The sequence below is a fragment of the Larus michahellis genome, chromosome 2 (assembly GCF_964199755.1).
Source record: "Larus michahellis chromosome 2, bLarMic1.1, whole genome shotgun sequence".
NCBI classification, from domain to species: Eukaryota; Metazoa; Chordata; class Aves; order Charadriiformes; family Laridae; genus Larus; species Larus michahellis.
Genome location: NC_133897.1, coordinates 39,293,868 through 39,308,351, shown reverse-complemented (window position 1 = coordinate 39,308,351; position 14,484 = coordinate 39,293,868). Strand labels below are relative to the sequence as shown.

Genomic DNA, 14,484 nt, shown 5'->3' with positions numbered 1-14,484 from the left:
GGGCTGGAACTCAGGAAATAGGAATTCCGTTCCTAGCTTTGCTAGACAACCCTCTTTGAACTGCAGGAAATTCAACTCTTATACTTCAGTTCTTTGTAAAATATAGATGTTACTGACTTACAGCACGTAAGTTCTGGAAAATATTAAAAATTGTGAGAAACTTCAATACTACAGTAAGGAAGGCTATGTTAATATTAAAATGCAAAATAAATTAAAAGGCTGTACAGTACCTGCATGTAGAAAGTTTGTTAACAACAAACTGTGAAACTGTAAGAAATCTGTGGTTTGCGTCACATTTTAGTCTTACAAGGCTGGGGAATGCTGCCAAAGTTCTACTCCTTGCCCGCCTCCCCGTCACTTATATGTACTTTAGAGTGTTGTTTGGTTTAGAGATCGTCTGACGTTTTCTAACTTGAATATCTAAACAGTGGCACTCTTACAATTCATTAGCAAAGTGTAAGTGATTGTATTTTAGAAGTAGTTCATAACTAAAATTCTTGTTGCACTCCGAACCTACAGATCCTCAATATCACTGAAAAATCTGCCTGTGTGTGTATACACGCACTACATCTAGGAGTTCTAAATTTAAAAGCCCAAAACTTATTTTGGGGAAGCTCAGTCCCTTTGACCTCCGTTTTTAACAGAAACCCACAAATGCTGTTGAGAAATGATAGAGGTCCATGCTGTTCTTGGTCTGTAGTGTCTGTGCAAATTGCCACTGTTGACATTTTTTCCGTATGTGTGTTCTGTCAAGTCGCGTACCGCGCACAGGAAACTGGTGTGGAGACAATTGGAGGAGGTTGGCTCACTTGTAAAGCAATCGTACTCTTCCTCGGTACATGCTTCTTGATCAAAGTACTACATCCAGAACTTGCTTTTAATTTCTGCTTTTGAAGAGTTCCAAAACATAATGAAGAAGTTGTCTCATGACAGGAGATTTTTCTTTGTGATAATTAAGTGCTGCAGTAATACAGGTTTTTGCCAATTAACTAATTTTGTTGGTTTTGTTTTATTTTTTTTTCTCTGACAGATGAACGAACCAAATGCCTATGGAAATACTCCTCTCCATGTAGCTTGCTACAATGGGCAAGATGTTGTAGTGAACGAACTCATAGACTGCGGTGCTAATGTAAATCAAATGAATGAGAAGGGTTTTACACCTTTGCACTTCGCCGCTGCGTCAACACATGGAGCGTTGTGTTTAGAGCTTTTGGTCTGTAATGGAGCAGATGTAAATATGAAGGTAGGTGAATCCTACCATGCCATCTGTGCACTCTTAAAGATGCGGTACATCTTTATCAGAGGTAATTTTTCAAAATGATTGTTACAGTAATGTTCTGAAGTTCCCACTGATTGGTGAAGTACTTCTGTGAATAGTACCACAGAAAAAATGAAACAGTGCGTTGCTGCAAGGAATTTGAGCTGAATCTGAAGACCTCAATGGGATGTAGTAAATAGCTGAAAAGGATAAAGAAGAAAGATGACAACACTGTCTGGTCAATCTTAATTATGTTTAAATGTCAGAATTGCAGGTAGTTTGTCTATCCGTATGAGTAAGAGCAAATAATGGAAAAATGCAAAAGAACATGGTGGGTTTTTTTTTTACAAATAAGCAGCATTAACAAAATCAAATATATTTCAGAGAAACGTGCATGAATAGGCCAATGCTGGAGCAGTTGAAGAGCTGATAGTGTTAAGATCCTAAAATCTAATTAACAAGGGAGAGTTGCAAAGGGTGTATTAAAAATACAAAAGTAAGCAGATTAGGCCAATGGAAAGTGTTAAATAGCTGGGTTTTTAATTACTCCAGCAAAACTTCACGAGCAGAATCAGTATGCTTTTTACATCTCTACTTGGTCATAAGTCTTTGGCTGCGGAATATTCCTTAGAATCCAGTCTTATGTAGAATTTCTAATCCACACAAGCATAAAAGCAAACTGTAACCTGTATCTTTTATTAGTTTATCGTGTGCGTAGGGTAAGGTCTTGACCTGTGAAAGAGAGATGTGGAACCCTCTGTTTTGTATTAAGTTGATTTTTACTCTAGTAATGAAAACTTAATTGTTTTCAGAAATATTCAGTGGCAGCGTCTGGTGCCTTGACAGGTTTCAGGCTGGGGGAAGTGGGAAACTGGTATGTGGCATGAAGAGTCCAAACACTCCTCTTACAAAACATCTAATTGCCTGTATGGTTACACACATGCGGCGGGAAGAGAATTATCCTTCTGTTTCTTAAAAAAAAAAAAAAAAAAAAAAAATTAAAAAAATCTGTTTAATCGAGTTATGCCTTAATTTCAGCACAATCTGGGTAAAAGGTAAATATTAGAATAGCTAACATTTCTGTTAAAAATCATGGGATTTGTGGCTTGCTTCATATAAGATATTCACATTGATCTTCAGATGACTAATTCTAAAATAAATTTTATATCTACTGCTGGTACAAAATCCGTAGCCCATTGAAAATTTGGGAGTAGTTTAAAAATAAGCTATTTGATGTGGAAGAATCTTAGATGTATGTTACTGCTCACTTTTACATATATGTAAACATGCAGCTCTTTTAATGGAAATGTATTTAAACTCAGTTCTGGAAAAATTCGTCACCAAACTGCCCTGGAGAAGTAAGGAGCTGTGCTACAGGATTTATTGACAAATTGTCCTAAAATACACAGGTCACAGTCCATTTAATATTGTTGCCAGCTTTCTGCTCCGCATAATGTCCTGGACTGGATAGGACTGAGGGTTTAGCCTTACAGGGCTGACTTCTGTCCCACATTCTTGAAACAGCCTTTCTCAGTAACATGTTCTGTCATGAAAATAATCCCCCAATGTTAAATATACTGATTACGTAAATATGTTACTTACACAAATAAGAGCAAAAGAGCAAAAGAGAAACATAAATATTATTACCAAGCAAAGAATTACTGTTTCCCTATATGCTGGCTTGCAAGGGTTCATGACTGTGTACATCTTTTTGATGTAGAAGAAAGAAGTGGGAAGGGCTTAATTTCAGAAAGATGTGCAGCAAGTAACAGGGGTTGGGGTTTTTTGGCTATTCGTTTTCAATTCCACCTAATTTTAAGTTGGAAATGAAAATGAAAAACTTTCAACATTCTATGGTGATAATTAAACACTCTTAAAGATTATAGTAATCTTTATGTTTGAACTTAAAATAAGAATCTTTGTTTTACATATGGTATACACTTGTAGGTGCTGACTACATTTAGTCAGTTATAACACTAAGTAATCTTAGAAATTGTGGAAAGAACAGCTAATATCTTAAAGTGACTGGCAAAGTTCCTGAGTTCTTTGAAGTTTATAATGTGGGTCAACTTTTGTTTGGAGGTGACAGAAGATGTTTTAACATGAGAGATGTATTGTTGCCTTCTTTCACATTCAATTTTAAGGTACAGCATCCAAAGTATGGATTTGTTGGTTTCTATAACTTTAAAAAAAAATCCTCAGAAGATCTAGTATGGGTAAACCCAAGTTTTCTCTTAAGCTTACTCTGAGATGACAGAATCATTTTTTCTGAAACATGATTGTGTTGGGGCTGGGAAATGCAGCCTGAAGCATATCAGAGAGCTGAGAATTTCAGCTGAAGTCTAAGAGCTTAGTAGAGATTTGGCTACTGAAGTTAGCCAGCTTCAGAAGAAAATGCCTTTACAGTGGAAAGGGTTAGTGGCTTTAGCTATAGGTTGGCTGTAATTAAAATGTGTTGATGTAGGACATACCAAAACTGTTAAGTGCAAAATTAAGTAAGTAGGGTTGTGTAAGGATTTTAAGCAATTATAGCTTGAGAACAGCATTTATCCCCTGTTTCTGCACCAACATGTCTCCATTGTAATTCTGTTAATAGCATTTCTGTGGATTTGTACCAGCATAACTGAATTTGGCCTGTGAATTTCCACCTGAAGCTGTGAACAGGCTGACTTTGTGTTTGAAAACTTACCACTTGCACTGTTGAAAAGTGCAAGAACTGAGGGAAGAGAAAATTGTTTCCAGGTCAGCTTCTGCTTCCCTGAAAGGCTATAAGGTTAAATCTTCAATTTAATCAGAAGAACAATCCTGAAAATACAGCAAATGTAAATTGAATTAGAGTATGTTGTGTAGCTAAGAATAATTTGTAGAGTTAAAATGGGATGCTTTTAGAGCATTCTTACTAAGTATTTATTGAAACCAAGCCTGTTCAGTTTCCAAATAGTGAGGCTGAAGTTCAAAATAGTTGTTAAAATTGTCATAAGATTTCTTTTTCATCATAATTGTATTGCATGTGTAATCTGATCCGATTGTTCCCTCCCATGTGCAACTGCTGCTGTGTTTGTGGAGGGAACAGAGCCGATCTGGATGGTAATCCAGGTGCAGAGTAGACAGTAGTATTAGAGCACTTTCTGCTGTGCGTGACCTAGTGGGGAAAGCTAAAGGGAAACGCTCTTATTCTTGATGGCAGGTGGTGGGTAAGTGCTTGTGCGTATCTCTGGATGCTGGCCTCATCTCAAGAAGGGAAGATGTAGCAGAGGATAATGGAACAGTAAAAATTTTAAACCTCTAATATGCTTTTTATCACCTCTGTAGGTGGAGGACATAATTTCATGCTATTTTTGTAGTCTTGTCAGTGTCCATATAGTACTGTAGGACACTGAATCCTGGTAAGTGTTGCTCATTACTGCAGCACTCTCTCACTATTCTGGATTTCCATGCATGAAAGAGCACGTTGAAATGAGAATGTAATGGAACAGTATTAATTGTTTTATGGGCCCCCTTGCTGCTTGAAAATTCAATGACCTAAATAGAAGTATTTTATTTCCGTTCGTGATACTAGAACATAGGAACTGTTGCTAGGGGGAAATTTCACTTGGAGGAGTGCTTGGCGGCATGGTAGCCCCACATTTCCCCCGACCCTCAGTAAAGCTCAGTGGTCTGAGAACGGTTAATGTCTGAGTAATCACTTGATAGAACACCTTGTGCTGTCTGTTAATTCTTTCTGCCTAACAGCAATTAGTGCTCGTAGCAAATTTCATATGATCTTAAGTATTTTGTGGGTATGTTTTCTCTAGTGATAGAGGAGGTTTGGGTGATTCCTTTCCTATTACCACACTTAATTGAATTTCAGTGCAGACAGCAGAATTTATCATTAGCCCGTAGCTATGCCATCATGTGCTCTGATCCTGTCTGATCTCAAAAAATCAGACAGCTGTAGTTAATATTTAGATAAAAGACCTTAAAGGCATTTAAAAAAAAGGGAAAATGAAGCAAAAGTTTTGAAGATACCTCCTTGCTTATGCAGTCCAACCTCCTGGGATCTCAGGGAATAGTGTTACAAAGACTTTGCTCAATAAATCGAGCCTCACTGTGTCATTGCTTAAGGAACTCTTTGGCTACTAGTTCTGATTGTGTATATCCTTCCCTCGTGGCAATGTCTAAGAAAGGAATTCTGAATGCAGTCCTATACCCAGCAGTTCAGCTTCAACACAGCAATTATCACCTTTGTTTAATTTTATACCTGTTCTGTGTTTGTATGTTGATAGATAGTTGTGTGTTATGTTATTTCTGGGTTTCAAAGGAACCCAGAGAGACTTTCAGACTGGAGAGAGGCATTGTGGATAATCAAATCCATTGTCTTAGAAATCTACATTATATATCTTTTTAGGTAAATTTTAGCAGGGTAAATTTAAAAATCCGTTATTGATTGTATTGTCATTTTTCATTTGCAACGGGAAAATGGTTTTGTAGCTTATTTTGCTGTCCTTTGCAAGATTTTACTCAAGCTGTCTTGTGAGGCTTCTTGCTTGACCATTGTGCCCCTTAGTTTCTAATACTGTCACCTTAGGTTATTCTTATGTCCTGGTAAAGTACTTTATTAATGTGCTGAGTGAGACTTGAACTACTTTTTTTTCCCTGCTCCATCTTCTTACTCTTCATTAACCTTCCTTTGAGATACAGATACAGCATACCTGACCCACTGATATTGGAGGCTTCTTTATTTGAACCCTTAAATTCTTCTGTCTGTTGACTTCATAAATTTCTTTCCTTACTTTCTCAAAGTTTTCCCTTCTAAAGTTTAGAACGTTAGTTACCAAAGCAGTTTTTGGTCACTCACTCCATCTAAGCTTGTTTTATATGATCATTTTTCTTTAAATTAATTGATTCTTTAGCTTAAATAAGGAGAAGAGTGAGGGAAAGAGACAGCAGGTGTGTACCAATTGTTTTAAAGGAGGAAAATAACTGGACACAGAGAATATTAATGGTTGGATAAAGAGAGTAGACTTAAACTGCGGGGAGAAAGGTGAAAGGTAGACATTAGGAGAAGATTCTCTAAGAAAATCAGAGCATAGAGATTGCTTGGGGAAGTTGTCACTTATGATGTGTTCGTGTGGCATTTTCTTAAGGCCTCCAGTGACAGAAGTAAAATCGATTGTCCAATTCCAAAGTGGATTTCAACCTAATTTTCTGTGTTTCTTTGCATCTGCTATGGGTATGTGGATGTGTCTTTTGGATTATTTACAATCAAAGAAATCTGCTAGCTGAAACATCTGGAGATAACTTGGCTGTCATTATCAAGTGGTTTATCTCTTTCAATCTAGGTCTGAGAAGACAACGTTTCCCACAGTTGCATTGTTCTAGGTGGTGCATGCTGTTCTGTGCAGTGACACAATGTAAAATTCCACATCCAACTCTGTCTACAAGGCTCTCCAGCAGACTTTCAGTAGCGCGTCATAGAATCATTTAGGTTGGAAAAGACCCTTGGGATCATTGAGTCCAACCATCAACTCCACTCTACAAAGTTCTCCCCTACACCATATCACTTAACACCACATCTAAATGAGTCTTAAACACATTCAGGGATGGTGACTCCACCACCTCCCTGGGCAGCCTATTCCACTGTCTAACCACTCTTTCTGTGAAGAATTTTTTCCTAATGTCCAGCGTAAACCTACCCTGTTGCAGCCTGAAGCCATTCCCTCTTGTTCTATCACTAATTACCTGTGAGAAGAGACCAGCACCAACTTCTCTACAGTGTCCTTTCAAGTAGTTGTAGAGAGTGTTGAGGTCTCCCCTCAGCCTCCTCTTCCTCAAACTAAACAGTCCCAGCTCCTTCAATCGCTTCTCATAAGATTTATTCTCCAGGCCCTTCACCAGCTTCGTTGCCCTCCTCTGCCCTCGCTCCAGCACCTCGATCTCTCTCTCATATTGAGGTGCCCAGAACTGGACACAATACTAAAGGTGTGGCCTCACCAGTGCTGAGTACAGGGGGACAATCACCTCCCTCCTCCTGCTGGTCACACTATTTCTAATACAAGCCAGGATGCCATTGGCTTTCTTGGCCACCTGAGCACACTGCTGGCTCATGTTCAGCCGCTTGTCAATTAGAACAGATGCCAGGCAACTCTCCAGCCACACTTCCCCAAGCCTGTAGCGATGCATGGGGTTGTTGTGGCCCAAGTGCAGGACCCGGCACTTGGCCTTGTTGAACCTCATTCCATTAGCATTGGCCCATCAATCCAATCTATCCAAGTCTCTCTGTAGAGCCTCCCTATCCTCATGCAGATCAACACTCCCACTTAGCTTCGTGTCATCTGCGAACTTACTGATGATACACTCTATGTCCTTATCAAGGTCATCAATAAAGATGTTAAACAGAAATGGTCCCAACACAGCCCTGAGGGACACCACTTGTGACCAGCCGCCAGCTGGATTTAACTCCATTGACCATCACTCTTTGTGAGCGCCCATCCAGCCAGTGCTTGATCCAGCAGATCGTATGCTCATCCAGGCCATGAGCCGCCACTTTTTCCATGAGAATTCTATGGGAGACAGTGTCAAATGCTTTTCGAAAGTCTAGGTAGACAATGTCCACAGCCTTTCCCTCATCCAATAATCGGGTCATCTTGTCAGAGAAGGAGATCAGGTTCGTCAGGCAGGACCTGCCTTTCATAAACCCATGCTGACTAGGCCTGATCCCCTGCTTGTCCATTAGATGACTTGTAGTGGCACTCAAGATGATCTGCTCCATGACCTTCCCTGCTACCGAGGTCAGACTGACAGGCCTATAGTTTCCTGGATCCTCGCTTTGCCATTTGTTTCCAAAGGAAGAGTAAAGATGGGAAGACACTTTTGCGCATGACAGCAATTCATATTTCAATACATATGTTCATATCATATATTCCCCCTACCATCTTTGTCTTTTTTAACTTCATATTTTGTGAACATTTCATACTCTTCAAAGCCAATGTTTAAAATTTACAGATGTGGCACGTGCATCCAAGAGTGCTTTTATCTTCTGAGTGTCATGTTTGCAATTTTTTGTGTGCTTTTGTAGGATTGTTTTTCTGCAGTAGTGCTTTGCCATTCCCTATAAAAAAGTACAGGGGGAAAAAGACCATCCTAAAATAACAATAACAGAAAAAAACTGGTTTTGTAAGTGCATTGAGATTGTTCTGTTAAACACTGAAGTTCCCTTATGCATTACCATTGGCCTACATGAAGGACATCTTCGCAGGGTGAATGACTAAGTGCACATTTGATATGTGTGTCAAATATATAGTACCTATTATGGTTGATTAGTTCTACCCTAGGATTACTTGTGGTTTATGATAAATTGCTTAAAATATTTCTTTATGGAAATTTCCATGAAACGCACGAGCTTTTTAATGTGTTGTCTTCTAATATAATGTGTAAACCTCTATAGTAAATATGGCTATTTTCTTTCAAGAAGCAACTTAATTTAAAGAAGCATTGTTCTGTTTTAGACTTGGGCAGGGGGAGAGTTGTTGCTAAAGTTGTGTGCTGTCATCATCCTCTTGAGTGATTATCCTAAAGGCATAATTGTGAGTGAGTGGGCGTCATTGAGTTGTCACTCACAGCTGGAAGAGTGATTAAGAGCAGTTCTTTTGAAAAGCTTGCCATGTCATGCTGACTTGTCACTGCCAGCATCCGTCTTGCAGAGATGCATAGAAACAATTTAAAGGAGGCAGTAGAGAGGAGAGAAGACAGTAAAAGAATGTCCTTTTTCTTTTTCTTTTTTTTTGTCAGTTCTGGTGCATTACTATTACTGTCCATACATATAAACACTGGTTTTCTTTTTTTCTTTTCCAGAGTAAAGATGGGAAAACACCTTTGCACATGACAGCGATCCATGGTAGATTTTCAAGATCTCAAACCATCATTCAGAATGGTAAAAAGCAGGAGGGAGTAGTTTTGTCATCAGATTTCCAGTATTACGAACATTTTCCTTCTCTTGTATTGATAACAGTGTACTGAACTTTTTTTCATATCCAGTGTCCAGTAATAGTTCATTTAATGGTGGAGTCTGGCATATCTGTTTATACTGTTAGATAAGTTATGTTGAAAAATGGTTTATTTTTCACAATGCAGGAAAATACATTAATTTTTCTTCCATAACCCAGGTTGCAGAAAGTTTGTCCCATACGGTTACATAACAAAATGCTTCTCTCTATTTTGCTTATTATTAATACTAAGTACCACTGAAAGCGGTATAGATTTTAAATCCAAAGGGAGTCATTCATGGGCAATTATTAATGTTGCTTAAATTATCATCAGTGCTGTTTTTCTAACAGAAGTATTTGTATGCCTACATATAGTCTTACTTAGTGTAATTACTTTTTATTATAGGAGCTGAAATAGACTGTGAAGACAAGAATGGAAATACTCCTTTGCACATAGCAGCTAGATACGGCCATGAGCTCTTAATCAACACTCTGATTACGAGTGGTGCTGACACTGCAAAGTAGGTAACTTTACTGACATGAATGCAAGCTGAGAAAATTTAGAAATGTATTTATTAGATTAACAAGACTAGTATGATTTCTTTTTTTAAATATCATCTTCAACTTGAAATAGGAAATACTTTGTGTATTATCCTGTACTGTTTATTAGCTACTCAGTACATCGCAATTTGTACAAAAAGAAAGAGAAATAGATTTTCCTCTATTGTATTTGGAATAAAAGCTCTGAAAGTTCTAATAGGCTGTTGCGCTGACTTAATGCATCCTGCTAGCTTGTAAGAAAGTGTTTAATGTGTGAAGTTTTCTAAGGCTCAGTATTCTAATTAGGTGGTTTGCTGAACCCACCATGAGTGTGCGCTTTGGCACACAATCATGTTTGTTTTATTGTAATTGTAATGAAACTGTGATACCTGATTATGATGTATCTTAGGCGGGGTATACATGGGATGTTTCCTCTCCATTTGGCAGCATTAAGTGGATTTTCAGACTGCTGCAGAAAGCTCCTCTCGTCAGGTAGGATACTCTTTAAAAATTTTATGTCTGCTTTGTATTTAGTTTTTTATTCCATAGAATAGTTTTTAATTAAGTCTTAATTTAGCAATACATAAAAATCTTTATAGTTTACTGGTAGCTTGGAGGTAGTGCTTGTTTTTTTTAATGGACAGTCCATAGTTAAAGTGAATGCAAACCTTTACAGAAGTAATTTTTTCCAGGAAAAAAAAATTATCCAAATTGAAATAATGGGTCTATAACTTCTTAAATGTTGTGTTTATGCATTTGAAGTTGGCCATAGAGGTGGAGTGACTGGTTCAGACCATAATGCAACTTCAAGGACAAAGACTAATGTTGTCTTAAATCATTTCATCAAGCATCCTCCATTTCTCTTCCGTGTCTTTAGCTTAATAGAGATCAGTCTATTCCTGTAGTGCGCACCTAATAGCTCTGAAGATTCTGTGGACTGCTACATTAAGAAACTGTTGGTGGTTTATTGTTAATTAAATGCAACCCGAACCATGCTTTGCTTTGACTGTTTGATTCCTTCCTGAAGTTGGGGAGGGTCACAAGGTTATTACTTCCCGTGTTGTCCAGAGTCTGTTCTGGTGTGAATTCTGAGCTCTTTGAACCATTGCAATTCTGAGAAAGTAGATTTGTCTGAAGGATTGTGGAAGCTTCAGGAACAGAAGAAGAAGAAGAAACTAAATGGTTCTACATTAATCTGAAGGCACTTCATGTTTTTTGAAAAAAGAAAATTAGGGGGCAGAGGGTTGGGGAAAGGGAGAGTAAGAAGTTGCTTCCCCAGCTTTATATTGTCTGTCTGGGAGAACAATTAAAGGATTATAACTAAAACTACCACTAGTAAGGCTTTTTATTTCACTGTCCTGTCATGGACAAGCTTGCAAGGATTCGCTCCAGGAAAGAACTGCCCTGTAGTTGACTATATTTCAATTGGATGTGTTCGAAATGAGGAATACTCTGGCTCTTTCTCCTTTCTGCGCATGGTGCTGTGCTGGCTGTGCTCTTACTGGAGATTTAGTATGGCAAAGGAATCCCTGTGGAAGACTTGCAAGTCTTGCAAGACTTGTACATGAGTTGAGCAAACTTGGATGTAAATCTAGCCTGGAGCACATAAGGACTTGAAGAGCGTTCAGCCTTCAGACTGGAAAGGCTATAGATGCTAATAAGCTAACAGCTTATTAGTACATGCTCTTGGTGTGGGGATTGGTATCTGCAGACTATGTGCCCTTTTGGTTTTGGGAAGAGTCTAATTTATGTAGATTAAGAATCTCTGATTTTTAAATTCATTAATATTCGTGTGTAGACCTCAAAAAAATTTAAAAAATCATCAATCTGCCTCATCCCAGTACTGAATGACGTATAAGTTGTCAGTGGTACTAGACAAGCAACCCAGGGATGTGGAAAGGGATTAAAGACTACGTTTCAAATCAGATTGGTAAACTATCTTAAATTGTTTGCTGTATTTCACTGCCTGTTGAAACAGGAGAACATAGTGGTGCTTACAAAACCTATCTTTTGGGGGATATGGAGTAGGAAAGCACTCCTGAATAGCAGTACTCCTGAATAACAAACACATCCTGTGTTGTCCACTATTTATTGTTCCTGAACAATTCATTAAAAAGGGAGGAGGGGATTGCATTCCCAGGCAAAAGTACCAAAAACTGGAAATTTAATGAATAAGTTTTATTACAGGAGAGCATGGCTCTTTGGAGAATATAGTTTTCTCAAACTAAAACATGTAGCTTTGAAACCTGATTTAAATAGTAATTTTCATGTCGAAGGATATGGTTAGGTATGGAATTGCACAGTTCAAGTTTGTCATCTCAAATTTGAAGTTCCATAGTTAACACATTTTGGGAGAACTACAGTGTTGTCTAAAGGGCTCCTCTCTAAGTAACTGCTATTTAAAGCCTTCACTCCAGCTTAAAAAAGTTCTTTTTCTGGGACTAAGGAGCTAAACTCAAGGATGAAATTTAAGTAGCTTCTGGATTTAGCAATGCTGACATCCCCCTTTTTGTTAAAAACCCCATATATATATGTATATTTGCATAACACTGTTAAATTCTAGCATATTCTTAAATTTTCCTGTTACCTTCCTATATTTTATATTTGATACTAAACTACACAGATATATTAGCAGGCAAATAGGGTGGGAAAGAATATAGCCTCTTGCCTCAGTGCAGCTAATTGTCTTTTACCTTATCCTGTTCAGTTTTACTTGAACGCCTGTTTTTCAAAATGTTACAAATAGCAAGGATGTGTTTCAAATGAAGTAAATTTTCAGTGCTTAAGTGCTATTTTGCAAATAGCTGTTAAGTTTGCTTAGCAAGCATTTCTCTTAAGAGTAGATGAGAGCAGTTTTGTGAGAGATGATGTTACATAATGACTTTACAAAATACTTGATTTGTAGGTTTTGATATTGACACACCAGATGACTTTGGCAGGACTTGTCTTCATGCAGCTGCAGCTGGAGGGTATGTAAAAAAGCATTCATGCTTTCAAATTTACTCTTCTCTTCTCAATTGCTGATCATTCCTCTTCTTTTTTTATTATTTCCTCTCTGTGCTTTTCCTGCCCTCTCCCCTTGGAATTTATGTAAACACAAAAATAATTTCAAGATGGATTCTATCTACAAACAATAAAAATAAAATATTCAGCCTAATAAGTAATTATTGGAGTACAGTGTCCAGGTATTATCAGCCTTACTTTAGGTATATGCTTGGGGATGAACTGAATTTTATTTTTAATTCCCATGGATGATGATATAATTTTTAGAATTTACAGCATTCAAAGATGGCATGCCCAGCTAAGATCACTGTAGGACATGAGGTGGAGAACAGCAACTTTGGGAAATACATTTTTACCATATCCATAAACAAAAGAGCAATCTAACTAAATTATTTACTATAAGCCATAATTAAATTCCAGAGTTTAGGTGGATGAAGTAGTCAGAACTACTTGCTCATGATCCGTATTGATTATTGTTATTGTATTGTAGGTTTTCTATAGCAGCTACTCAAAATTGCCTGGAAGAATTGGGTAATAAATTTCATGATACACTTTGTGGGACACAAGAACTCCATGATATTGATATTTTCATTTTTCTGTTTCAATGTTGTTTAAGTAATACTGTTAAGTAATCATTCTAAGTCAAAAGATACTTGATAGATACATCCTTGTTGCAAATGATTATGCTTAAAATGCTATCTTTTCATATAAAACCACATAATTTGTGACACATTCCCTCATTCATCTCCAGTTTAGGAAAGTTACTAAGACAGTGTTTAAACTATAAGCGGTAGTGTACATCTATTATAATGATCATATCGTTTTGAAAATTAATTACACTAAAAAGTAAAATATTTATGTTGCAACTTGTATTTGGCCTTAAAAAATATACATTAAAACTTGCCTCTGTGCTGGAATCCTGGTAGCAAAAAGCATGTGACATGCAGGTGTTATTGTTTGTTTGTTTTAAAAAATTTAAATTTCTATTAAATTAGGTTAAAGTTTTTGTGCTTTTATGCATGCCATTTGATGTCAATAAAATTTCTATATATGGACTTGAAATAATTTGTATTCTTTCCTGGTCTTGGTCCTGCAATTATGAAATCTGTTTTACATATAAAAATATATTTATCAAAATTTTCATATGATAGTTCAGTTCAATTAAAAATAATGTATGAGATGTATATGTGTAGCAGTTCTGATATTTGCAGAGGCCGATATTAAGGAAGTAAAATTTGCAATTACAAATAATATTGCATTAATTTAATAGGAATTTGGAGTGCCTAAATCTTCTGCTAAATACCGGTGCAGACTTCAACAAAAAGGACAGATTTGGGAGGTAAGACATTCTAGATTTTTATATTGTAAAGGGCTGTTAAAAGTATTGCAGAAGTAGCATATTGCTCTGTGGGCAAATCTGTGTATTCCAGCTTAAATGTTTTTTAAGATACAATGTCTCTAATAAACTATGCTTCAGCATATGTTATCAAAAGTTACAAACATATTTTGTTTATTGTGTTTTGTTAAGTAAGTGTTGAGTCTTGTTTTTAAAGACTGATTTCCATATTCAACTGTAATTTTTATGAGCCTCTTTTGCTTATAACATGGATCTAATGAGCTTAAATTGCTCTCATCCAAGGACATTAGTGATGCTCTTCAAATACTGTATTAGTCAAACCTATCAATCTGTTGCTATTTTTAAGCTTTTTTATTAAAAAA

General features: G+C 37.0%; 1 protein-coding gene across 8 annotated transcripts in view; it reads left to right on the top strand.

The window, feature by feature from the left end:
- Window positions 1–14,484, top strand: part of ANKRD28 (ankyrin repeat domain 28) — a 125,437-nt gene that overhangs the window by 86,999 nt on the left and 23,954 nt on the right. For all 8 annotated transcript variants that reach the window (XM_074574963.1, XM_074574958.1, XM_074574964.1 and 5 more), the window contains 6 exons: window positions 1,031–1,243; window positions 9,092–9,170; window positions 9,629–9,743; window positions 10,172–10,254; window positions 12,668–12,731; window positions 14,036–14,104. In XM_074574963.1, coding sequence (XP_074431064.1) covers window positions 1,031–1,243; window positions 9,092–9,170; window positions 9,629–9,743; window positions 10,172–10,254; window positions 12,668–12,731; window positions 14,036–14,104 — 623 coding nt within the window. The remainder of the gene's footprint in view (window positions 1–1,030; window positions 1,244–9,091; window positions 9,171–9,628; window positions 9,744–10,171; window positions 10,255–12,667; window positions 12,732–14,035; window positions 14,105–14,484) is intronic.